Genomic DNA, 23,840 nt, shown 5'->3' on the forward strand with positions numbered 1-23,840 from the left:
TCCATCGGAGTAAAGGTGTGGTGTTGTCTGGTTTGTTAAATGTGTGTAAGTTTGTTACTAGCGCGTGCATTTGTTAGGGTGTGTGGTAAATTGGCAGAGCGTGCAGTGCAGCTGTGTCTCCCTGCAGCTGGCATTGGGGAATGTGATCAGCGCACTGGGAGATCAGAGTAAGAAGATTCTCCATGTTCCGTACAGAGATTCCAAACTGACCCGTCTGCTACAAGACTCGCTTGGGGGTAACAGGTACTGTAGGACCACTTCTCTATTACATACATTTCACTATATTTAAACTCTTCATGAAAACCTCACCTTTCCTTCTAACAAACAGTATGTATATTTCATTATTTCACTTATCTGTATATACTTTGTGATTTTGTTCTCCACACTGCGTCTCCAAATCTTCTCCTGCTGCCATTACACTTTTTTTAACTCCAAATTCTCCTTTTCTTATCTTATTTTTCTTGATTCCGTCATTTTTTTCTGTCCTCTTCAGCCAGACTATGATGATTGCTTGTGTCTCTCCATCTGATCGTGATTTTATGGAAACCTTGAACACTCTCAAATATGCTAACCGAGCACGGAACATCAAGAACCGTGTGACAGCCAATCAGGAACAGAGCGTCCAGCAAGTGCAGGCACTGAGAGCAGAGCTAGCACGACTACGGTTGGAACTGCAGGAGTACAAATCGGTAAGCTTTATTGGACATTAAAAAATATAACGTCCTTATATTTATATGTAACTTTGAAACAGTAAAGGCACAAAAAAATGACTATGTATTCCAGGAAAAAGGTTTGACACATTTTATAGTAGCTTGTTATAGTAGCATAAGTATTTCAGGTCGAAAAGTAAAAAGAGGAGAGGAAGGTTAATCCTTGCATCTAGAACATTTTACATTGTCCTGCTTGCTATAAAACTTGTAGAAATTCACTTACCTGAGTATAATGTAAGGCATCTTGCAACAGTTCTAACTGCCCCTTAAAGAAAACTGCCTTGTCAATTGTGTTTTGGTTAAAAACTGCAGCAGGTCTTTAGGGTGTTTCTCTGTAAAACACTCTTTTGGGTCTATTAACCCTTTTTGTTCCCATTAATATTGCACATGCCCAGGTTACACATACTAAGATAAAGATTAATTTTAGCAAATCATTTTATCTCAAATCCAATCACAAAATTATATCATGCCATCGTGGGCTTGCTGAACGAAACCTTATGACTCATGCATCAGTTTGCTTCTTCCATATATAATCACAATTTAGTTTATTCTTCTCTGTAGGGTGATTACATTGACCTTTTTTTCCCCCAGGACAAGTATCACGATCACACGTTGCTGTCCAGCAGAGCTAAAGTAGTGTGTGTGTTTGGGGGATGATGGATAAACTCATGGAAATAAATCAGTTATCCAATTATATAGCCAAAATACTGAAGGGCAGCATTATGTGTGTCTATGAATGTGGTCACCCTACTGAGAAGTTAATGGTCATCTGAGTTATTGGTTAATTTGACTGCACTTGCATGCCCTGCACATTCTAATACCCACCAAAACTACTGGGATAATCACGAAAATGCATGCTGTTTGTGAGTGCATGCAAGAGCCTGCCACTTAATTTTTGTGAGTTTCAAACTTTCAATTAATCTGCTCAGAGGAACAGAAGAGATGGATACAAATACCCTATGAGAGACATAGATGAGAAGCCTTGCCTTCCCCTCCCCTCCCCAGCGGGTGGAATGAGGGGGGGTTGGAGTTATTGAGCTTAAAATGTGAGGATTGTGAACTACAAGGGGGACCAACAAAAAAGAAATGAGGAGATTTTGTTTGACATTAAAAAGAACAGTGGAGAAATAGCAATGATCGAAGAAAAACCCTCCACCTCCACAGTAAAAAGTGTATGCCAAAAGGGTAAAAAAAATAAGGTGTGGGGAACATCATGCTTTCACTTGACACTAAATGAAAATACATCATTGTGGAAAAACAAAACTGTGATAATGCTGCTGGTAATAAACACTTATTTTTAATACTTATCTTTTTAACATTTGCATTTATGTTAAAACAGTAAATCCAGTAAATCAAAGTTCAGATTTTTTGGTGGTACCATTTTAATAAAATCTTAGCCACAACTATATCAACAATATCAGCAATATCCATCAGACAACACTAAACATTATTTTAAATGACTCCACTTAATACATATTTCAGACCTTCCAAACATTGCACTGCAACCATACCCTTAACTCAGGCTGTAGACATTACATATCCTTCTGTGCCCATGCTATAGGTTCCCTCTGATTTAAGGTTGTATCCTTAGGGTCACCGTGTCCCTGGCTCAGATGCACTGAGTGACATGTGCGAGGAACTGTCCATGCTGCGCAGTGAAAACTCATCCCTGAGACTTCGGGTCACTGCTTTGCAGGAAGCAATCAAGGCCATCAACGCCCGTGTAACCCGTATGGCCGGACAAGAAGCAGCCCGTCTTCTGCAGAGAGCTGGTAAAGACGTTCTTTCATGTATATCTATATGTGTAAATGTTCATACCGTAATCTTTTAACATGTCCTTCCTTTCCAACACTTACGTTCCTATCTAAATAGTAATACACTCTTTACCTCATCATCTTTATCTTACCTGTTGACATCCTTTTTTTCCATTGTAGGTGAAAGCAACGAAGAAATCCAAGCTCTGATACAAAACTATATCCATGAAATTGAAGAGCTGAGGTATGCGTGGACTTTATGGTGTAAAGGCCAAAAGCTGAGTGTACAGACTGGGAAAGGAGCCAGTCTTTTGTGTGCAGATAAATAAACCTGATGTAAAATAAATGTATAGAGATGTGAATAGAACGTCTGTACATATACAGAGACAGGAGATTCACAAAATGATTTTCTGCATCAAGAAATAAAAAAGTAATTTAGGCTTTATTAAAAGTAATTTGTGTTGGAATGAAACTTTTAACAGATTTTACTATGTTGGATAAATGGGTCAACCTACAAGGACCCTAAATTATACTCTACATTAATTAGGTGGGATTTTGTCATATTCATATCACTGAATCATTTATGCTTTGCTGAAACTTTTTTTTACACTGTGTTTAATAAGTTTTTACATATTAGAATAGCGTTCGTTCTTTGCCTGGGTTTTGTTCTTGGCCATTGAGAGTTTGTGAATGGTCAGCTTTCACACTTTTTATTCATAGGACCCGGTTGGTGGAAAGTGAGGCAATGAATGAATCGTTGAGACGGAGTCTTTCTCGAGCCAATGCACGTGCTGCAGTTTCTGGACCTGCACAGCCCACTCCCACTCTAGACTCAGAGGTCAATGCAGTTGTTCGTAGAGCAAAGGAAGAGGTACAAAGTCTGAGGCAAAAGGCTAGGTAAGACAATATCATTGTAAAATATTAGGAATTTTCTGTCGGTAGATGCATTCCATCCCAGTGCTGAAAACTACACCTAATGAACATTCAAATTCCCTAAAAAGGATCGCTAAACGTTATTGTGATTTATTTAATTTTGACAATATTGTCGTTTAAAAACATTGCAAATTTTAATTGGGGGCCCGTGTGACGGAGACCCGTACTCGGACTGAGTAGCTCCGCCATAGAGATCTTGCTTGCCGCTGAAAGCTCAATTGCTCAAGGGATTAACCCTTCATATCCCCCCAAGCACTAGGCCAGCAATGCCCACCCGACAAAGAGTCACTATTTCGGGGTGATCCCGAGGGAGCGGCGTCAATCCCGGGGTACCAATGGAGAGCTCAGGGTCCGAAGATATTATGGTTCAAAACGCAGCGTGATCCAACCATAAGTGACAGCGTCAGAATCTTCCCCAGGAATAGGCTGGCCAGAGTATCATAGCTGGGGCTGGGTAAAGCCCGGCCCTAAAGATTGGTAATAGAACCAGGGTTCCCAAATGAGCTCCCTCTCCATAACCACCACCAAGTGTTGCCCACCACAAGCTTAATGTAAGAGCGACGGGGTGGGACAAATGGTGTCCATAGCGACGCAGTTCCAATTGTCGGCGGGCATCGCTGTGGTTTCTAACTGCCATACAGTTCCATGAATTTGCGGTCAGGTGTATTGAGTGTTTCCTGGCTAGTTCATGGGAGTCTGGTTAGGGCAAACCAGACGGGGTATCCCGTTCACCCTGTGCCCAGGGTTACTTAGACATAAGCGGCGACTGGGCAGGCAGGTAAGGAGTATCCCCAGGAATCCACCCGTTCCCCCCTCCGTGACACCCCGTATGCAGAAAAGTGTACTAAAGCTGTATTGTAACACAATATTGGTTGATTCAGATTTCACAGTTTGCGTCAAATTGAAAAGTAAAAAGATATTTGGCTTACAATGCCTCAATGCATTTGGTCCTGTCCAAGATACATTTACAAAAAAGAACTGCACAGAAAACCCCAATACTAGTAAAGAGAAGATCCAGTCTGGGTGCAAATGCTATTTAAAGTTGCTTTTACTCTCGAAACCTAGTTGAGCATATGGAAACTGGACACAAAACACACAAAGCAAATCATCTTTAAAAATCTTTAAAATGGACTGTTGTGCTGTCCTGATTTTAACTCAGAGGTGTACTCTGACCTTAGCCGCCTAAACCCAAGGATTGAAGGTCAGTGGGGTGGTAGCCCCTGTGCTGAAAAACAAGGGTCAGATTGGCCTAATGTAGTATCAGGCAGCCTGTTTTTGCATAGCCCCTATCGGTCCTTTTAAGGTGGAGCTGATGGATATGACATCAGAGAGGACAGTGGTTGCATGGCTAAGTCGAGGGATCAACAGGAGGGACCTAACTAGCACCACTGAAGAAATACTGGGCCATTTGTTTATTGGTAAATCAGTGATTGGAAATATTCTTTTAGTTCCTTAACGTATTAGACTTTTCTTAAAAGTTTGCCACTCATACATTTTTTGGATCTATTTACTAAACAGATAGCTGACAGGAGAGTTTCAACTTCCTCAACTCACTATTCATTGTGATAGGCCAACACTGGTTAGTTTTTCTAGCAAGGGCTGAGCTGGCATAGTTCTTTGTATTAGGAGACTTTGAAGAAATCTCACTAATTTAACCCCTTAACGACCAATGATGTGCCAGGCACGACACAAAAAACAAGCAGTTAAGGACCATTGACATCACATTGATGGGGTTAAATGAGCGCAGGAAATGATCAGATATTGTTTTCACTGCTCAGCCGGTGTTGCTGCAATGCCAAAAAGACTCTCCAGAGCGATCACATTCACCATTTTGAAAGGCTGTATTCTGCTGTGTGAACAAGCTTAGGAACAGCAACTTTGACAGAGCTATGGTCACGAAGGATACAAAAATGAAGGGGTTAACTGAATATCATACGGGGACCAGCCAAGCTCTTCCTGCAGCAGAAGTTGAAAACTGTTTTTTGACTGTAATCAGATTTACGCATGAGCTATGTAGAAGTAAACATGTATAATTTAAAATTGCATTTTATAACTTCCTGTTTCCTTTTTTCCTGCACCCAAACATATAACACTACATTTAGTCCTCATGTTTTTGTATTTTAACTAACTGTTCAAATCTCTCTCTTTACCCTAACAGCCCAGATGTTGGCAGCTACAAAAAGAGAACAAAAAATGAATTCGAAAAATGTGAGGAAACAGATGAGAACGAAGCAGAAGAGGTATTAAAGAAAATATAAAAACAAGCATGTGGTGTTAAAGTGAAAGTCAGAGGCCAGTAAAAAAATGGCAAGCATGACATGAAGTCAAAAAGGAATAGAGAGACTGAGCTGGTGCGGAAGATGAATAGGAGGCAGGGAGGGAAAGGATAAGATGAAAATCTAAGAGACTAGGAAAAGAGGTAGAGGAGGTATGGTGCCCTTTTGTTTATAGTATGGTTATTTGACATAGAAATATAATAATTTTAACTTTTTTCTTTTGTGTTGTGTCTTGGAACCAAGGAGTATGAACATGAAGAGAGCGAGGGTGATGTGGAAGAGAGTGAGGAAAGTGGGGAGAGTGAGGCAGAAACAGACTCAGAGCCTGAAGAAAAAGGTAAATGAGAGCAGAAGCAGGAGAGGTACTCCTGTCACCATAAACTCACTTCTGAAACCATGTAGCTACAATACCAAATGTTTCAAAAATAGTAATATTAACTTTCTTATTGAATTTAATGTTTGATTTTATTGTACATATGGAAATTATATTAGTGCCTAAATGTGCATAGATAATTACATTTTAAGTTACAGTTTAAGTCCCAAGTAACATCCCTTTACCCTTTTCTAGCTATCTACTCTATCTAATTTTCTTCAACCGCAGGCTCACTCGGAGGAGACCTGGCTGATTTAACATGTGAGATTGAAATAAAGCAGCGTCTCATAGAAGAACTGGAGCAGAGTCAGCGTCGGCTGCAGACACTCAAACTCCAATATGAGGAGAAGCTCCAGCAGCTACAGAGCCGGATCCGTGATACACAAATGGAGAGGGATCGAGTGCTCAGAGAGCTTAGTATGTAACTAATTCCTCAGGCACTCCTTTTTTTTTGGTTTACCTCTTGCTATTCTGACTATTCTATCTCATATTCCTTCTTTTAAACATACTACAATGTATTGCTATTCTAGCCCAAATAACGTTGCGTATATATCACCCCATGCAGGCTCTATGGAGTGTTATACAGAGGAAAAAGCTAACAAGATCCGTGCAGATTATGAGAAACGCTTACGAGAAATGAATCGTGACCTGCAGAAGCTTCAGTTAGCCCAGAGAGAGCATGCGAGACTGTTAAAGAACCAATCGCGATATGAACGAGAGCTACGTAAACTTCAGGGGGAGCTGAGTGATATGAAGAAAGCAAAGGTAAAGAACAGTGGGAAACGTATTTGTAAATGAATAGAAGAATGGCAATAGCAATGAGTGAAATAAAAATTATTTAAAGAGGAGGTGCTATTCTTCTACTACTGCAGTGATTGCAATAGTGAGTTTGACAGTTACTGTGAAGTATAGTTAAATTCTAAAATCACTCACACAACAAAGTAAACATCCTATGGAGGCTTTGCTGAGCCGACACAGCCTCCGTAGCGTAAATAGGTCAGTTGGGGAGATCAAAGACCTCCCTTGTAACCTGCCCAATGTGCAGCAGGACACCAGGGAGCTTGATAGCTCGAGAGTGCAATCTGCCCCCCGATTTTGTACCAGGGGGACTACTGCACTAGGCCTGTGCCTCATTGGCCTAGGTCGGGATATATCACTGCAATACAAAATTTTCATGAAACAATTGAATACCCTGAAACTGAAAGCCCTTGCATGACTCAAACCTTTCTCTCCAGGCAGTGCTAATGAAACAGATGCGGGAGGAGCAACAGCGGCGAAAACTTGTGGAGTCTAAGAGGAACCGAGAGATTGCTCAGCTGAAGAAAGAACAGCGCAGACAAGAGGTAAGGTTGATTGTGAGCAGGGCCGGCCCTATAATGGGGCAGACTGGGGCAATTGCCCCAGGCGGCACTTTAGAAGGGGCGGCACTTTGCCGCCCCAAGCGCTTTTTTTTTGTTTTTTTTTTTAAGCGGAGGAGAGAGAGAGGGGCACCGAGTGGTTTTCGCTTACCCGCTCGGCGCCCCTCTCTCTCTCTCCTCTGCGGCGAGTCTCCCTGTTCGGTCCCGGTGCCGGCTTGTAATGCAGAGCGCCGGAAGCGACGTCAATTTCCGGCGCTCAGCATTACAAGCCGGCACCGTGGCAGAGCAGGGAGACTCGCCGCAGGACTGTTTAAAGGTAAGTACCGGGGGGGGGGATCGTAGATTATGGCGTCAGCGTTTTAAACTTCGCCCCAGGCGGCGTTAAGTCTTCGGCCGGCCCTGATTGTGAGGAATGGTATTGTACTAAAGTGAGGACAACTGTGTAGCAGGGAAAAGTCATAATCGTGTTTATATATCTACAATATGATACTATGCCAAGATTTTTCAATATAACCATGCGTTTTCGTCCTCAGCTTCAAATCCGGGCACTAGAATCTCAAAAGAGACAGCAGGAGATTGTGCTGAGGCGCAAGACACAGGAGGTTAGTTGTGTCAAGAAGGGTGTATTTTGTAATATGTTGTAAATCCTTAAAAATCTATTTTTCTAATTTTCTATTTTATAGCTATTTATATCTCTTTCCCCAACATATTGATATACATTTTTCGCAGCTACCACCACCTTTTTTTTGCATTCTTTTTCCTTTCAGGTCTCTGCTTTACGACGGCTCTCTAGACCCGCACCTGATCGTTCCGTCAGCCGCCTTTCCTCCCTTCCAGACTCTGGAGCAGAGATGTCTACTAGCACAACATCTTCAGAACCAGACAGCAGCACACGCTCTGTCTCCAGCATTGTCAGACAGTGGAACAGAAAGGCAACTATGGACACGACACCAGTGACAAATGGAACTCGTACACCAAGGTGATTCCTCATAAGTGACATGGATATCTACATTTCCCTCAGGTGTGATACCAATGCTGTCACATAATGGAAGACGGACAATTCACATTGACACATTCAATTGAAAAATGATCTGAGACAAACAGGGTAGAATGATGCTGTTGTTCAGCTATTGTAATTCCTTCTTTTTGCCTGGCAGGAGAAAAGTGGTCCGACCTGGGCTTCCACTCAGCAAGGCTGCCCGAATGAAATGGCAGACACTGGAAAGGAGGGTTCATGAAGTTGTTCTACAGAGGCTCACTCTTCTTAACCTTGAGAATGACATGGAAAGGCTGCTGAGGGTGAGATGAATTAGGCACGCCAACTACTATACCACCATTTTTCCATAGGCTACACACAACCAGTGTTCCCTCTAAATTGTGTGCCCATGCACAAAAGTTAAGCGGGGCCAGACTGACCTACAGGGGTACCAGGAAATTTCCCTGTAGGCTACTGTCTTGAGGCCGACCATCCAATTATCAGTGTGGGCGCGGCAGCCATTGCAGCTGCCACCACAAAAGAGATTTGTGCTGATTGAAGCACGGATATGATGTCAGAGCAACATCTCCACACCATTATCCCTCCTCTACCAAGCTTTTACAGTAGGCACTATGCATCCCCGTAGATATCGTTATCCTGGAATAAGCCAAACCGAGATAACCTCATCAGACTGCTTCCAGTGAAGCCTGTTCCGTAAATCCAGAGAGTACATTTCCACTACCGAGCTCTTGTTAGTCTAAGACTGTAAAGAGATGTGTGGAGGTGTGAACATTTTGTGAAATGTGAAGGTGTGATAGAGTGAAGTGTGATGATAGGGTGTAACTACATATGTGAAACAATTTAATAAACAAAGTGCTATTTTGTTTAAAATGATTTAACACCACAATATAGAATGTGGATTTCAGTTATTGACCATCCGATATGTCTGGTTTTGGAACAACAATCCAAAACTAGCCAATTTTGTTCCCCCAGATATTTCCAGTATGTTGGAATATAATTTTCTTCTGTATTTGTTCATATACTGTTTTGGCACCACATCTCAGCATCTACTTTTGTACTTTTTCTAACATACACTGTTATCTTTGTCCTTTATTAGAAACGTGAAGAGCTCTCCCTCTTGCAAGAGGCATTACTAAGCCGCACAGTTATCCCCCCAGAAGGTAGCAGTGGAGAAGACGCAGTGCAACAGGATGTTGCTGAAGAGTTGGAGGCATTGACAGCTAATATTGATTATATCAATGACAGCATTCGGGAATGCCAGGCTTTGATTGTACAGATGGAAGAAACTAAGGTATTGCTATGATTGCCAGAAATTTGTAATGGATATTTATAATTGTAGGTTCAATGCAGTATGTGAGCTATAAAATATGAGAGCTGTAAAATGGATTCAGACCCTAGTTAAAAATCCACAGTTTTCAAATTAGTTCTTAAACTAGAGTTGTTTAAGGCGCTATCACAATGATTGGGTGTAGGGAAGTGTCTAACATGTTCACAGATGATTCAGTTGGCACAGGGGCATATCAAATTAATCATATGATACGTCAATGGCCACACAATGTGCATTACTTCTACTACTCAAATGGATTGCATTTTATTGATTTGACATTTGGAGTGCTCTGTGGACTAATTTTTTTGGGTAAATCAAAACGTAGTACAGAAATAAGCAATGGGAGAACCCGCCCAATAAAAGATGAAGCCTGTATATCACTTATGCTTATGTTGGTGGAAACCAACAGACCCCATGATTGAAGAATAAAAAGTGGGGGAGTGAAAAGGGTATTGGGTTAAGAGCAAGGAGAAGGAGGAGGTCTCTGAGGGAAGATCTATATAGGTCTGCTTGCATTATGTAGGAGCATTACATCCAGGGTGAAAAGTCCAATGGACTGATTTTAAGAAGAGGGCTAAATAGGTGGACAGCACTACAAAATGTGGAGAAAGGTGCCCACATCACCACCACACCTTCAATACCTTATAACCTTTTTCATGTATATGCAATTGAGCATGAGTCCAGCATATTGTCCCACTTGCCCATGAACACCCCCCCCCTCCATCAGGCAAAAGATCCTAACAGGGGAGGAACCCCAAGGAAACCCAGGGTCAGGCTGCCCCTGCCATTGGGAAAGTCAAAATTGTCCAATAGATATAACAGTGGCAGATGGAAGGAGGACAGCACATCCCACATACCTCTGGACTGTGGCTTCAGGCAGTGGGTGGGGCCTCAACAGATTCCCCAGCAACTGTGGCCTAAGCCATATACCAGAGTGCAGGGTCAATGGCATCCGGGACTGTTTCAGGGTGATCCACAGCTTCTGGATTAAATTTTAGTCTCAGGCTCCAACCCCCACACACATATCTGAAGACCGGAGACCTCAGGGAAAGAAAGACATTGTCTAAGACAAGTATAGTACCCTAGGAAGAATGTTCATCTTAATAAATCACATTAATTCTTCCCTGCCAGGAAATATGTAGCAGGACCCAAAAGCTCATGTCAGCTTGCAGCGTAGTGAGTAGTGGGGGGGAGTTTTCCGGTATAACCAGGAGAAGTCACTGGTAAGCCAAATACCCAGGAATTTAATGCGACCCGTTGGAAAAGTCTATATCTGCCCTACCTCTGAAAGGGATACAGTGCCCTCCACTAATATTGGCAAATATATTGGTAAATAGGAACAAAGAAGGCTGTGAAAATCATCTTTATTGTTTAACATTTTGATCTTTTCTTCAAATAATACACAAAAATACTCTGCTATCATGGATATCAAATAATTGCATGTATGACACAAATACATGTACACCTGGATGACTAGGAACAGGCAATTGTTCAACTATGACTTCCTGTTTCACAGGGGTATAAGTTTTAGGTAACACATAGGCCAAATTACATTAGCCATTCATCACAATGGGTAAGACCAAGGAATATAGCTGTGATGTGCAGCAAAAGGTTGTTGAGTAGCTATACGTGGCTATGAGAAATAGCAAGAGCATTGAAAATGCCTATTTCCACCTTCAGTTGAACTCAACTGGAAATGTTATGAATCAACCGTGTGTCTATATTACCTCAACACACTGTGAAGAGGATGGTTCGCGTGTCAAAAGAATCTCCAAGGATCACAACTGGAGAATTGCCGAAATTAGTTGCGTCTTGGGGTCAGAAAGTCTTCTAAACTTCAATCCGACATCCCCTACCGCACCTCAAAAAGTTGTTTGAACTTTTGTTCAAGAAAAAAAGCCTCTACTCTCATCCAAAACCAAACACAACCTTCTTCAGTTTGCCAGACACTACTGGAACTTCGGAGGCTCTTTAATGTTTTGGGACATTTTGTTAGGATACATGGCACCATTGACTCAAATATCAGCCTCTGCCAGAAAGATTAAAATGGGCAGTGGCTGGATCTTTCAGCAGGACAACAATCAACACAAAAATGGTTTTACTGACCACAAAATCAAGGCCCTACTATGGCCCTCCCAGTCCCCTGACTTGAACCCCATAGAAAACCTGTGGGATGAACTGAAGAGGAGAGTCCAGCAGCGTCGACCTTGAAACTTGAAGTATTCTGTATAGAGGAATGGTCTCAAATACTTTGCCATGTATTCTCCTATAAGGTATTATAGGAGAAGACTCGGCTGTTATCTTGGCAAAGGGAGGTTGACTAAAAGGGTGCCAATAATTGTGCCACACATATAAATTTAACATTTATTGTTTTATAAACCTGTGTTGTGTTTGCCATTGTTTAATATCCATGAGATCAAAAGGTTAAACAATGCTCATGTTATCAAGGGTGCCAATATTAGTGGAGGGCAATATATATTAAGTATCTAAGATTTCACTAAGTTGGAAAAAGTTCCATAGACATTCAAGTCCTTTCCCATGTTTGGCAGGGAGACTGCCAGCTGGGACACTGCAAGGAGAAGGAGAAACTTTAAACGGATGTCTTTTACAGGAGAGACCATGGATATCAGGGTTGTTTCTAATTGACTGAAGCAGAGATTCTAGAGATAAAACAAAGAGCAGAGGAAACACTGGACATTTCTGTCGAGTCCCATCCTTAAGAGTGCCATTCAACTTCGTTCTAGCCAACAGACAGCAATACAGGGACTGGATGCAAGATCTAATTTTGTCCCCAAATCTCACGCTCTTCATGAAAGACGTAATGAAGGGCCAATTGACACAGTCAAAAGATTTATCAGTGTCTGTTGAGGGCAAGGCCATTCTTTGCCTTGTGTGGCAAGTGACAGGGATGGTGTTAAAGGCCCTGATTGTCCCATCGTGAATCTCCTGTATAGGCAAAACCCATCTGATCGGAATGACTCAGCAGGGGAAAATATTTTGAGATCAACATTCAGGAAAGAGAAAGGTCTCTGGCATTTTAAAGGATCCTTCCCCTTGTTTGGCAACATTGTCATTGTCACCAGCAGTGTGTGCTAATAAAGGCCACTGCCATTTGGGATTTAGCATCCCAGTAAGGGGTTTGATTAGATGCTTACCAATCAGTTTATAGTATTTCAAAGGAAAGCCATCTGGGCCAAGGGCTTTCCCAGCTTGCATAGATTTTATAGCTAAAAAACCTCATCTTCTGAGCTGGGTCCACAGAGCACTTGATGATACTCATGGAGTCCCCGTGCCCCAACCTGTCCTGAGGAGAGGGCAGTCCTCGTGTAAATATTATAGAGGAATGTATAATATTGCTCTTTCAGCCAGGAGATGAGTGATCGCACCTGTGGGTGTTTTGATTTTGGGTAAATATACCGCAATTGCTGTTGCCTCCTCTACAGCGCCTGAGTGGACTAATTCTTTAATACCTGGTTTGGGGTATACAAAATATAGTTTAGTAGGTGGTTCTTCTGAGACTCCAAAGCCAGACATCAGTGGGAATGTAAATGATTGTTTTAGTCTAGGTTCATACGCAACCAGAAAGTTCCTAGAGCATCGGTAACCAGGCACTTCCAAGAGTAACAGGTTTGAAAAGCCATGACATTTCTGTAACTGGTACATACTATACATTGCAAAGCTTTTAATGATATTAAAATGTATGTTAAGATGTATATCCATTTATCGTAGGAGGATTTAGACCCTACTGATACCTCGGTTGTTATTAGCTCTTGCTCACTTACTGAAGCACGGCATCTGCTTGATAACTTCCTGCGGGCTTCTATAGACAAGGTAAGAGACAATCCCAAACCATCTGGGTCCTTATAGAAGTACAACATTTTATCTATAACAGGATGAAATGTAATTGTTTGTGTAACTGAAAAAAATTGGTTCTTACTGATATTCACTTAATTTTCTAAAGGGCCTGCAGGTAGCTCAGAAGGATGCACAGATCCGGATTCTGGAAGCCCGCCTACGACAGACAGACATGGCTGGCTTGGCACAATCTCAGCTGTTATTGGACAGATCCGAGTGTCAAACACTGCAGAATGGTGAGCAGCACATAAAAACTGCTGTTGCTACTGCTCTTAGTATATAGAAAAAAAGGAATAATAGTAATTTGCCGCGGTTATATGCAAACTGCCAAGAACATGCATTTCAGTGATACTTGAAATACCAGGCTGTCATTCATCATGGACCTTGGTTTCCTGATGCTTTGTTACAACAACACAGCATCTCTGTGTTATGTCACTAATGATCCATACACCCCAAGATCAGACACCTTAACATATAGTGATAGTGATGTCCTTATGGAGTACAGAAAACATGACCCCGAAGGAATAATATAGCTGGGCAACCCGATTAAAACCCAATGGCTAGCTTTGCTTGGGAGCAGTTCAATTCAGTGCTGTGCTGAATAGAGTGCCTCTTCCCCACTTGGTAGTTGAGTGCTTGGGCATATCTGTACAGATATGCATGAGCATTACTGTAATTGTGTCTAAGAGTTATGAGCCAAAACTAAAATACATTGACATGCACCGTTGTTATTTTAAGTTATAGTGAGTTTAGTGATTGCATTCATGTATAGGTATGATATCCTGCAACAAAAATAAGACTCTTCTCCATTCACTCTTACCAGAAAATGGCTATGCCAGCACAGATGAAGAGGTTTCAGAAATAAGCCAAGCATCTGATGGAAGGTGAGAATACCATGTACTTCTCCTTCTATTTCACTTTTCCAATTAACTCTGTTGTAATACGTGTGTTCTTTTCCCAGCACCTCTTTTTGCATGAAAGGATCAAACAGTCAAGATGACTTTAAGTGGAGGGTAAGAAAAACACATTACAACAGTGATGTCTTAGGTATGTTAATATGTGGCCCAGGATATTGTTTCAAGTGTCAAGTATTTAGCAATGGTGACACTTCAGAGACCCATATTTTAATAATAACAGTAAAAAAAGTAGATACAAATAATATTATTAGATAATATTAATATTTTTATCTAATAATAACAGTAAAAACAAATTCAAATATAACAATTCTCAAAACTAAAAGAGCTTTACCAGGCTATATCTAAACTATATATATTGTATACTAAAAATATATTTGCTTGCCCACAAGAGCAAAATCTAAGATGTCGATAAAATGAAGAATTGAAAAGGACAAATGTTTGCCCATGATCAACAGACCTCTCTTTAATATGTTGTTTAGAATAGATACATAGTGATATACAAGTGCACACTATATGTGCATTGTATACTTCAACACACAAAAATGGCTGTTTCTTTCAAATGATGCAGGGGGAACCCCGCCTTTCTTGGCAAGTGAAGGCTGTGTCTGCTGAGTCCCTGAGCCCATTATTAGAGGCCTCAACCAAAAACATCACCAAATCTCTAGCATCACTGACTGATATTCTTGAAGATGTTGGAGGATTCTCCAGTGGAGCTCTACAGGGAAGGGGGTCACGTAGCCTTACCCTACCGATCCGTGGAAACACATTGTAAGTGTATATATACTACATAAAGAGCTTATGAGTAAGCTTTGAAACACGTACTGTATCATGTTGACACATTTCTATATCACTACATTACATTATATAACATTTTATTTATTGAGTGCCAGTATATTCCATATTTTTTTGCTCTGGAAAAAAAAAGCATCGTCTTATATTCGAAGTCGTCTTATAATCAGACCTCAGATCTGACTACAAGACTAAGATCCAGATCCCCTGCAGTGCTGCAGGGGACCTGGATCCTCCTCTCTGGCAGCCAGTGAATGTGCAGACAACCTCCGCTGCTGCCATCACTTCCTCTGAGGTTTCTCTGACGGAGCGCCGGCATCACATGACCTTTATGATCACCCTATGGGTATCAGTGCTGTTTGGTTATTTTGTGATATATATATATATATATATATATATATCACTCTTCCTAAGGTATATTTTTGTATATTGTGGACATTTATTCCTTTTCTTTTGGACTCAAATATTTTATTTAGCACAGTGTCAGAATTACAATTAATTATTAATGATTGATGTTTACCTAACAATTCTTGTTCTTCCCTTTAGTCCAAGGCAGTCACGTGGTTCAAACACATCCCCCCTGACACGCAGAAAATCTTATGACAGAGGACAACCCAGGTAAGTAAAGCATATACGTATTTAAGGTATTGTTTACAAGTATGTAAAGTATGTAAATAGCACTGAAGATAATTCAATGGGAATGGTTATTTTTGTGGTGGAATCAGAGGGAGCAAAACAATTAACTAGAGGCGGATGCATCTTTCAAGGTAAATAGTTATAGGGCAAAAGATGAGAGGATGTTGGACAGCTCTCGTCATAAATATTGTTTATACATAATCTTTTATTTTTGTCCTTCCAATTCAGAACCATGGATTCCAATCTGACACCCCCATCATCTCCCCCTATGCGTCCCCGAAATGATAAAAATGTTTTTTCCAGACTGACGAGCAACCAGAGCACAGGAACTGCATTAGATAAGTAAGAGTCTTCACACTATTAATTCCTAACCAGTTCTCTCAGGTCATACTGTTTCTTCTCCACTGGTGTCTCCCCCTTTCTACCCATCTTGTAACATTTTCCTCTCTCTCTTTCTAATCCTAAACTTTCTCTCCAGGTGTGAGGAGAGTGACAGTTCTTTCTCCGAGGCCTTCAGGTACCACACCATCTCAGCATGTGCTAAGTAGTGCCACCTTCCCATGTCATCCCATGCATGTCCTGCTCTAAACAATGTAAATTTCGCTGAAAATTCCTCATTTAGGCTTACATTGTACATACTGTCTTATACTTTTGTCTTATAACATTTTGGTTTGTCCTTTCCATTTCCTGTTCCCATTCTTCAGTGCTTTCAAACAGATCTGTCCCTTTTCCTAAATCCTACATGTTACACCGCTATATACTAAATCACCCTAGCTAACAGGTTACAGATTAAAACAAACATTACATAGGTAATGTAATGTGCATAAAATGAGGAAGGATACTGTATCTTCATGATTAGTCCTCCCATTATTACATTTCTGCCCGATTCATAAGTTGCTGGACAAGGAAGAAATCATCCAGACATACTGGTCCTTTTCATTTGGTTAAGATATAAACCAAGTATCTACAAAATTATTATATTTATTGCCAAACAAAAATGTAAACTATAGATAGCTTTGATTAACCCCTTGATGACACTTGACGGTCCGGCCACATCATGCACTAACATACAGTTAGTGACAATTGATTGTGCCAGGACCGTCATGGCTTTAAACAGGTGCAGAAATCGATCTACGTTCGCTTTCTGCACCCAAACAGTGTTGCATGGCATCAGGAGCCATGTCTGGCCTCCCGGGGGCGTCAACATCCGCCATACGCTGTACGTATATGCGAGGCATTCAGCGACACCGAACACCCACCCCAGTAATTTTGCCACTTGCAAGATGGCGGTGCGTTCTTTAAAAACTTTCCAAAAGGGTCTCTTCAGACCCTCCTGAGAACTCTGGCTCCACTTGCAGGTTGAATGCAGGTACTGCATCCAACCATGCACGTGAATGGAGCCCAGCTTTCTAATCACAATGTGATAAAAAAGGCTGGTTGTAAAATGTGTGCATGCAAAGAGTTTAAATGAAATTTGAAATACCCTGGGGTGTCTAGTCTTCATATGGTTTGATAGGGTAAATTGCATTTGCCAGCTACAAAGATACTCGAAATGGCACATGGGGGAAGAATTAGCAGATTTGGAAAAAATGTTTTTGAAATAGCAAAACGCTACCTGTACTTATTGCTCCATAACGTGCAGAAAAAAGCAAAAAAACATAAACACATTGCGTATTTCTAATCTCAGGACAAATAGTAGAATCTATTTAGCAGTTTTTTTTTCATTAGATTTTATAGATAAGTAAAAGAATTTTCAAGTATACTTTTTTTTAATAGTAAATGATATGATACAAAAAAAAACAATATATAATTTGTGTGGGTTCAGTAAACGGGAAAGAAACACAAGCACCGCAGAAATGTTAAAATGAAGGGTACAAAAAAAAATAAAATCCGCCATTGTTACGAAGGGGTTAATTAATTAAGTTATGCTATAATCTGTGACAGTTCCCCTTTAATGATTTTCTGTACATCTTTTCATCCTATCTTCCTTGTTATTTGTTGTCATGTAACCATATTTCACTTTGTAACCCCACATTCACTATCATTATCATGTAATATATATGAATGCTCAGCACTGCTTTTAACCTCTTGGGTCCCACTTTTCTATGCTGTGCAGATACATTGAGGGGATGCATGTATAGCATGACAAAATGTTATGTGTAAATTTATGGACAAGATATTGTATTTGCATGTAAATTCCATGCATGGCAATGTATATTTACAGTTAGTATGGGCATGTGTAAAAAAACATATGTTTACAAGGGCAGAACTTTGCGTATGTTTATATATGTGTGTATATAGATATATAGATATATTTGTGTAAAATAACTCTCTTTGTACAGGGGTGTGATTAGCCCTGTAGGGGGTGTTAAAGGAGCTAGAATGGCCCCTTTGCAGTGTGTGGCTATAGCAGAGGGGCATACAAAGCCAGTGCTCTGTGTGGATGCTACAGAGGAACTACTGTTCACAGGATCAAAGGGTAAGAACCAGTGGCGTATCTAGTGCATTTGCCCCACGGGACCAATCATTTTTTAACAATGCCCTCCCCCCATACAGAAAGAAATATTTGAAAAACTTTCAGTGACATTAGCACCATAATGACCAGAGATTGTACATGGCGGACATTTTACCAGATTCAGTGAAGGATACTATGACTGTTTTAATTTAAACAATACTTAATAAATTACCTAGGTTAAAATGTGTTCAAATTAATCATTCTATTACCTTTAGGCCCAAAACAGAAGTAGTACTAGACTAGTACACACTTGCCCTGACACACGCTTCTCCACACACACTCACGCTTGCTCTTAGTTCTGTGAAATATTGAGAGATCTGTGAGTAGTGTTTGTCTCTGTTTTCTTTCTGTTCTCCAAGACCGTACCTGCAAGCTGTGGAACTTGGTGTCAGGCCAAGAGATCGGCTCCCTCCGTGGCCATCCCCATAATGTGGTGTCTCTGAAGCATTGTCCTAACTCTGGTCTTGTGCTCACTGCATCTGCTTCATGTGTACGGGTCTGGGATATCCGCGACCCTTCTCGATGTGTGCGGACTCTGTTGTGAGTAAAGACTATATCTACTTTTTTTCCCATTAACTTCTCCATCGGAGACAATTCTTTATTTTCTTATCCACTACTTGTTTCCCTTGTCTTTACCTTCAGGTCTTCAGGTCAGGTAGTATCAGGCGACCCCTCCTCTGGATTGGGCCTCCGCTCTGCAAGTAGCTCCCAGGGGGAAATGCAGGTTAATCAGATTGCTCTTAACCCAGATGGAACAATCCTGTACACCGCTGCTGGGAATGCAGTACGGGCTTGGGAGCTAAGCAGGTATAAATATATATATATATACTCTGCAATTATACCTTAAAGAATTTCACCATATTGGTCTAATGGTTTTTTTTATGTATCAGTTTCCTTTACCTCTTGTCATTTGACTACCACAAATGGCCGTTCTCAGCATACATAAGTATGTTGTTAAATTGCTAGGGCTGTTGCAACCTTGGTCATGTTTCTCATACTCCTACAGGTTGCAGCCTATTGGGAAGCTTACAGGTCACATGGCTCCCGTCATGTGTTTGACTGTCAGCAAAACTCAGAGTGGCCGAGACCTTGTAATCACTGGATCCAAGAACCATTACGTCAAGGTACCGAACTCACCCCTTTTTTATATAATATATGTGCTTTAATTAACAAATGCATTTACCATTTAACCTGCCTCTACATATATCCCATTCACTCATTTGTTACATTTTTCTTTCTTACCATTAAGCCCCTACTAGTTAAAAGATTTTTTTTTAACCAAATACAAAACAATAAAATGTCTGTACCACTGGGTAGAAAGGTTTTTTCTTACTCATCTATTCTTTGAATTGATGTGTTTTATATTAAATTATATTTGATATAATTTTATATGAAATTTTATATTAAATTAATTCTTACCTTACTGTTCTCTCTTTTTGAAAATTGCTTAGGGTAATTCATTTCATCAATCAAAGTAGCGCTACGGAACTTGATGGCGCTGTATAAAACAATAATTAATAATAATAATACATCCTTCATCTTTCCATTTCAAGATGTTCGAACTCCACTCGGGATGGGGAGGGAGTGTTCCTCCCACCTATAACCTTGAGCCTCCACATTATGATGGGATTGAGTGCTTGGCTGTGCAGAATGGTATACTCTGTAGTGGCTCCCGTGATAACGGTATAAAAAAATGGGACCTCCAGCAACATGCACTCATACAGGTAATTTCTCAAGCTTATCAATCATGACCACAAATAGGGCTGTAACTACCCCAACTCAAGCAGAATGTTCCAATCTTGCTCCTGGGCCCCTGTTGCCAGATTCTAATTTGCTTCCAATAGGTTTCTAATGAGATGATACGTGGCAGGTATAGATTCATGTCCACACGATTATATGGTTTACCTAGATAGAACACTTTATAATGCGGAATTAGATCAACACACACTGCAACAGAGCTTTATAAGAGTGTAAAAAAGAGCTGAGTGTTTCAACTCCATGATATTACTTTGCATTATCAAGGGCAGACACCATTGATTTTCCTCTGTAAGAAGGGTAGTCCATAGTGATATCGGGGAGCAGCTATGGTCTCTTTTTGAGTGCGCAAGAAAGATTAGGGTTAACCAAAAACACGACATACTCTTTAATTAATTCCTACATAAGCTGGGTTATATAACTACAAGATGCCTAGTTTAGTGATCGTTTTAGGACTAAGAGACTACATACTTATGATAAACTTAGATATTGCTTTGTGGCTCTTATTAATAATTGTAATATCCTAATCTCACATATGTTGTTGTTTTTAAAACATCTAATTTAACAATAATTAAAGTGTGTATACTAATCTAATCATGTTTTATACAGTAGAGTTATAGTTTATTATCACACATAAATTGACTTCAAGTATGTATACATGCTCAGAAAGGTGTAATGCAACTAAAAATGGGGCACTCTAAACACAAACCTAGTCTCCTTTAAAAGCTGATCTACCCCTGAAATTATTACAAGCTAAAAAATATTTTATTAAACAATCTTTTATGTGTCAATTTAGAGGGACCATTACCCTGTTGTCGTTACTTGTGAAGTGTTTTGTTTGCACATAATTAATATGTGATATCTGTGCAGCAAGTACCTAATGCACATCGAGACTGGGTTTGCGCTTTGGGCTTTGTCCCTGGACGTTCCATGATGCTCAGCGGCTGCCGTGGGGGTATATTGAAGGTCTGGAATATGGACAATTTCACACCTATTGGAGAAGTCAAGGGTCATGAAAGCCCCATCAATGCCATGTGTGCTAACAGCCGTCATGTCTTCACAGCATCCAGGTGAGTAGTGATGACATGTAGACAAAGGATGATGCAGTAAGCAAAGGGATTGTTAGAACAATACCATAAGAAAGATATTTTTAGTTTTTGGGTGTCTATTGTTTTCATTTTTCCCCTCTCGTTTTTTGTGTCTATTATCTCTTCTGTCTTTATTACTAACATGCCTATCTTTGTTTCCTCTAACCCCATTTTCCCCATCTTATATCCACTCTTTTGTTTCTGTACAAATATCCCTTCCAACCCCTTTCCTATTGTACCCCTACCTTTTTCTCTCAGTGACTGCCGGGTCAAGCTGTGGGTGTATGTTCCTGGCCTTACTCCATGTCTCCCACGACGGGTTCTGGCGATCAAGGGCCGTGCCACTAGCCTTCCGTAATAGTGCCCTTCATCTCTCACCTCCCCACTGTTCCTCTAACAACCCCCATTATAAAGATCAACCCCTGTTCCCCTTCATTTGAGGTATGGGACACTCTCCTCTATGTAAACTGAGATTTGACAGGTGAGATAGATCTTTATATAGATTTATATTAAAAAAAAACAATTCATGCAATTAAATAAATATTCATATATATATATATATATATATATATATATATATACACTACCGTTCAAAAGTTTGGAGTCACTTAGCTGTTTTCATGCAAAAGGCTTTCCTAATGATCAATTAGCCTTTTAAGCTTATACTTGAATTAGCTTACACAATGTGCCATTGGAACACAGGAATAATGGTTGCTGAGAAAAGGCCTCTGTACCCCTAGAAAATACACAAATAAATACAATGTGTAAACTATTTGATGTTATTTTAATAGCCAACATTTTTTTTCTTTCAAAAACATAGAAATGTCTAATTGACCCCAACCTTTTAACAGCAGTGTATAACAACCATTCTATGTAACTATATAACAGACCAATAAACATGCCTAGCTTTTGTTGTGTTTTTGTGTGTGTATAGACATATAAATACACACACACACACAAAAATACGATATAACAAAAACTGAAACACCAAGAAACATTTCATAACTTGTTACCCTGCAGTGACCTCACAGTGAAGATGTGGAGTGGAAGAAGAGGTCTTGTCCGGATCACATGACCCCTTTAACTCCTAAACCTTAAGCACAACCAGGGGGCTGACACTGGCTCATTAGGAAGATCTGACAGTCCAGTGGAAGAACATGACCAGCTTTTTGCTTCTTCACATCCACGGTGGTTGCTTGTTTGGGCCTTTTTTTAAATATAATCATTGTTTACCCAACCGGTTATCCCCGTCACAGCAGATCTACCTGCCCAGTGCAACTAAACAAGATATGCGTTGAGTTGCTGAGGAAAAGGTGGGATATAGGGTGGGGGAAAAGCATGCAAAGAGAGAAAAAGATGAGACCCATCCTAATTTATTTAAAACTTTTGGATACAATTACAGCTGCCTTTATAATGCCCAAGTACCTCCTAGCATGCCACATCTAGGAACTGCCCCTTACATATGCTTGCCCTTGTACTGTCCACTTTACAATTCTAAAACCTCCAATTTCACACACCTGCCATACTGCCAGATGCCAAACAAATCTTACTGTGCATCTCAACTCATATGCACCAACCCCTAAGCAATACACTAGGATCTACTTGAAATCTAGTAGAAAACTACTCTGCTTCTATCCTGCTATGGATCCTGGAACAGGGATAATTGTTATGATTTCAGGGGGGGGGGTCTGTCGTGGTTATCATTCTGACTTAAATTAACATGTTTATGGCCCATAAACAGAGGCATTGGCATCTATGACAATAGAAAGTGAAGGACAACTTTAAGTGAAGTCTTCTGAAGTGGCATATATACACTCTCCATAACTTATCATCCAGAAGCTCTACCCACCTTTGCACATTTCCCCCAGGGATAGTTGACAACACATGCAGCTTCAAAATGCATGCCACGTTGTTTTGTTCATTAGTCCATAACATTTAATCTTGCCTATGCATATCCACAAGATGTTGCCTACTGACACTAGAAAGGGCTGTTAAAGATGTCTACACTGAGGAGACAAGAGTTATAAAGGTGGCGTCTATCACAAAAGCACATCTGAACTGTTCAAAAATAGGTTGAGAGGCTGTGTGTAGGAAGACCTGGAATTAGTTTGAAACTATGACAGATACTCTTTAACAAGAACCTCATATTTAACCCTGAAGAAGCTACCTCTAGGCCTGGGTGTTAGGATGCTACATTTAGCATTTTCTGCATGTCCTTAGGATAAAACAAATCAAAAGGGGGCTATTCTGGCAGTAAACATATTGGAAGGAACATTTTTTTTTCTGTACAAAGTGTTAAATAAGTTTATTTAAAGCACAATTTCTACATTTTGTCGAGAGGTGTTAAATGTTCAAGTGTCAATAAAGTTGAAAATAAAAATATACCATGGTGTTTAACATTAATATGCATGGGTACAGGAAAAAGTGTATGATTGGAACATGGAATAGGTGTTTCCTGCATATAGTTATTAGAAAAAAGGAGCTTCATAATTAAAGAGTATATCAATGAGGATAACCCAGATGAAGATATACAGTATAATCGAAAATGTATGAATAT

General features: G+C 40.3%; 1 protein-coding gene across 3 annotated transcripts in view; it reads left to right on the forward strand.

Moving 5' to 3' along the window:
- Window positions 1–22,785, forward strand: part of KIF21B (kinesin family member 21B) — a 35,866-nt gene extending 13,081 nt beyond the window's left edge. Inside the window, exons 7-36 of one of the 3 annotated variants that reach the window (XR_008346489.1) lie at window positions 128–243; window positions 494–689; window positions 2,302–2,482; window positions 2,645–2,708; window positions 3,185–3,361; window positions 5,556–5,637; window positions 5,917–6,010; window positions 6,275–6,463; window positions 6,612–6,811; window positions 7,282–7,389; window positions 7,938–8,006; window positions 8,172–8,383; window positions 8,562–8,703; window positions 9,498–9,692; window positions 13,458–13,559; window positions 13,690–13,819; window positions 14,407–14,467; window positions 14,545–14,596; window positions 15,069–15,268; window positions 15,836–15,907; window positions 16,154–16,267; window positions 16,404–16,442; window positions 18,268–18,404; window positions 18,800–18,980; window positions 19,083–19,247; window positions 19,447–19,564; window positions 19,994–20,164; window positions 21,066–21,265; window positions 21,542–21,764; window positions 22,304–22,785. Coding sequence is in view for 2 of the 3 variants with exons in the window: in XM_053457806.1 (XP_053313781.1) it covers window positions 128–243; window positions 494–689; window positions 2,302–2,482; window positions 2,645–2,708; window positions 3,185–3,361; window positions 5,556–5,637; window positions 5,917–6,010; window positions 6,275–6,463; window positions 6,612–6,811; window positions 7,282–7,389; window positions 7,938–8,006; window positions 8,172–8,383; window positions 8,562–8,703; window positions 9,498–9,692; window positions 13,458–13,559; window positions 13,690–13,819; window positions 14,407–14,467; window positions 14,545–14,596; window positions 15,069–15,268; window positions 15,836–15,907; window positions 16,154–16,267; window positions 16,404–16,442; window positions 18,268–18,404; window positions 18,800–18,980; window positions 19,083–19,247; window positions 19,447–19,564; window positions 19,994–20,164; window positions 21,066–21,265; window positions 21,542–21,641 (3,867 nt within the window). In the remaining variant the exon portion in view is untranslated. Of the gene's footprint in view, window positions 1–127; window positions 244–493; window positions 690–2,301; window positions 2,483–2,644; window positions 2,709–3,184; window positions 3,362–5,555; window positions 5,638–5,916; window positions 6,011–6,274; window positions 6,464–6,611; window positions 6,812–7,281; window positions 7,390–7,937; window positions 8,007–8,171; window positions 8,384–8,561; window positions 8,704–9,497; window positions 9,693–13,457; window positions 13,560–13,689; window positions 13,820–14,406; window positions 14,468–14,544; window positions 14,597–15,068; window positions 15,269–15,835; window positions 15,908–16,153; window positions 16,268–16,403; window positions 16,443–18,267; window positions 18,405–18,799; window positions 18,981–19,082; window positions 19,248–19,446; window positions 19,565–19,993; window positions 20,165–21,065; window positions 21,266–21,541; window positions 21,807–22,303 lie in introns of those variants that run through there. The other 2 variants (XM_053457807.1, XM_053457806.1) reach the window with 2 other exon arrangements.
- Window positions 22,786–23,840: the final 1,055 nt, after the last annotated feature.

Source organism: Spea bombifrons, chromosome 2 (genome assembly GCF_027358695.1).
Source record: "Spea bombifrons isolate aSpeBom1 chromosome 2, aSpeBom1.2.pri, whole genome shotgun sequence".
Lineage (NCBI taxonomy): Eukaryota > Metazoa > Chordata > Amphibia > Anura > Pelobatidae > Spea > Spea bombifrons.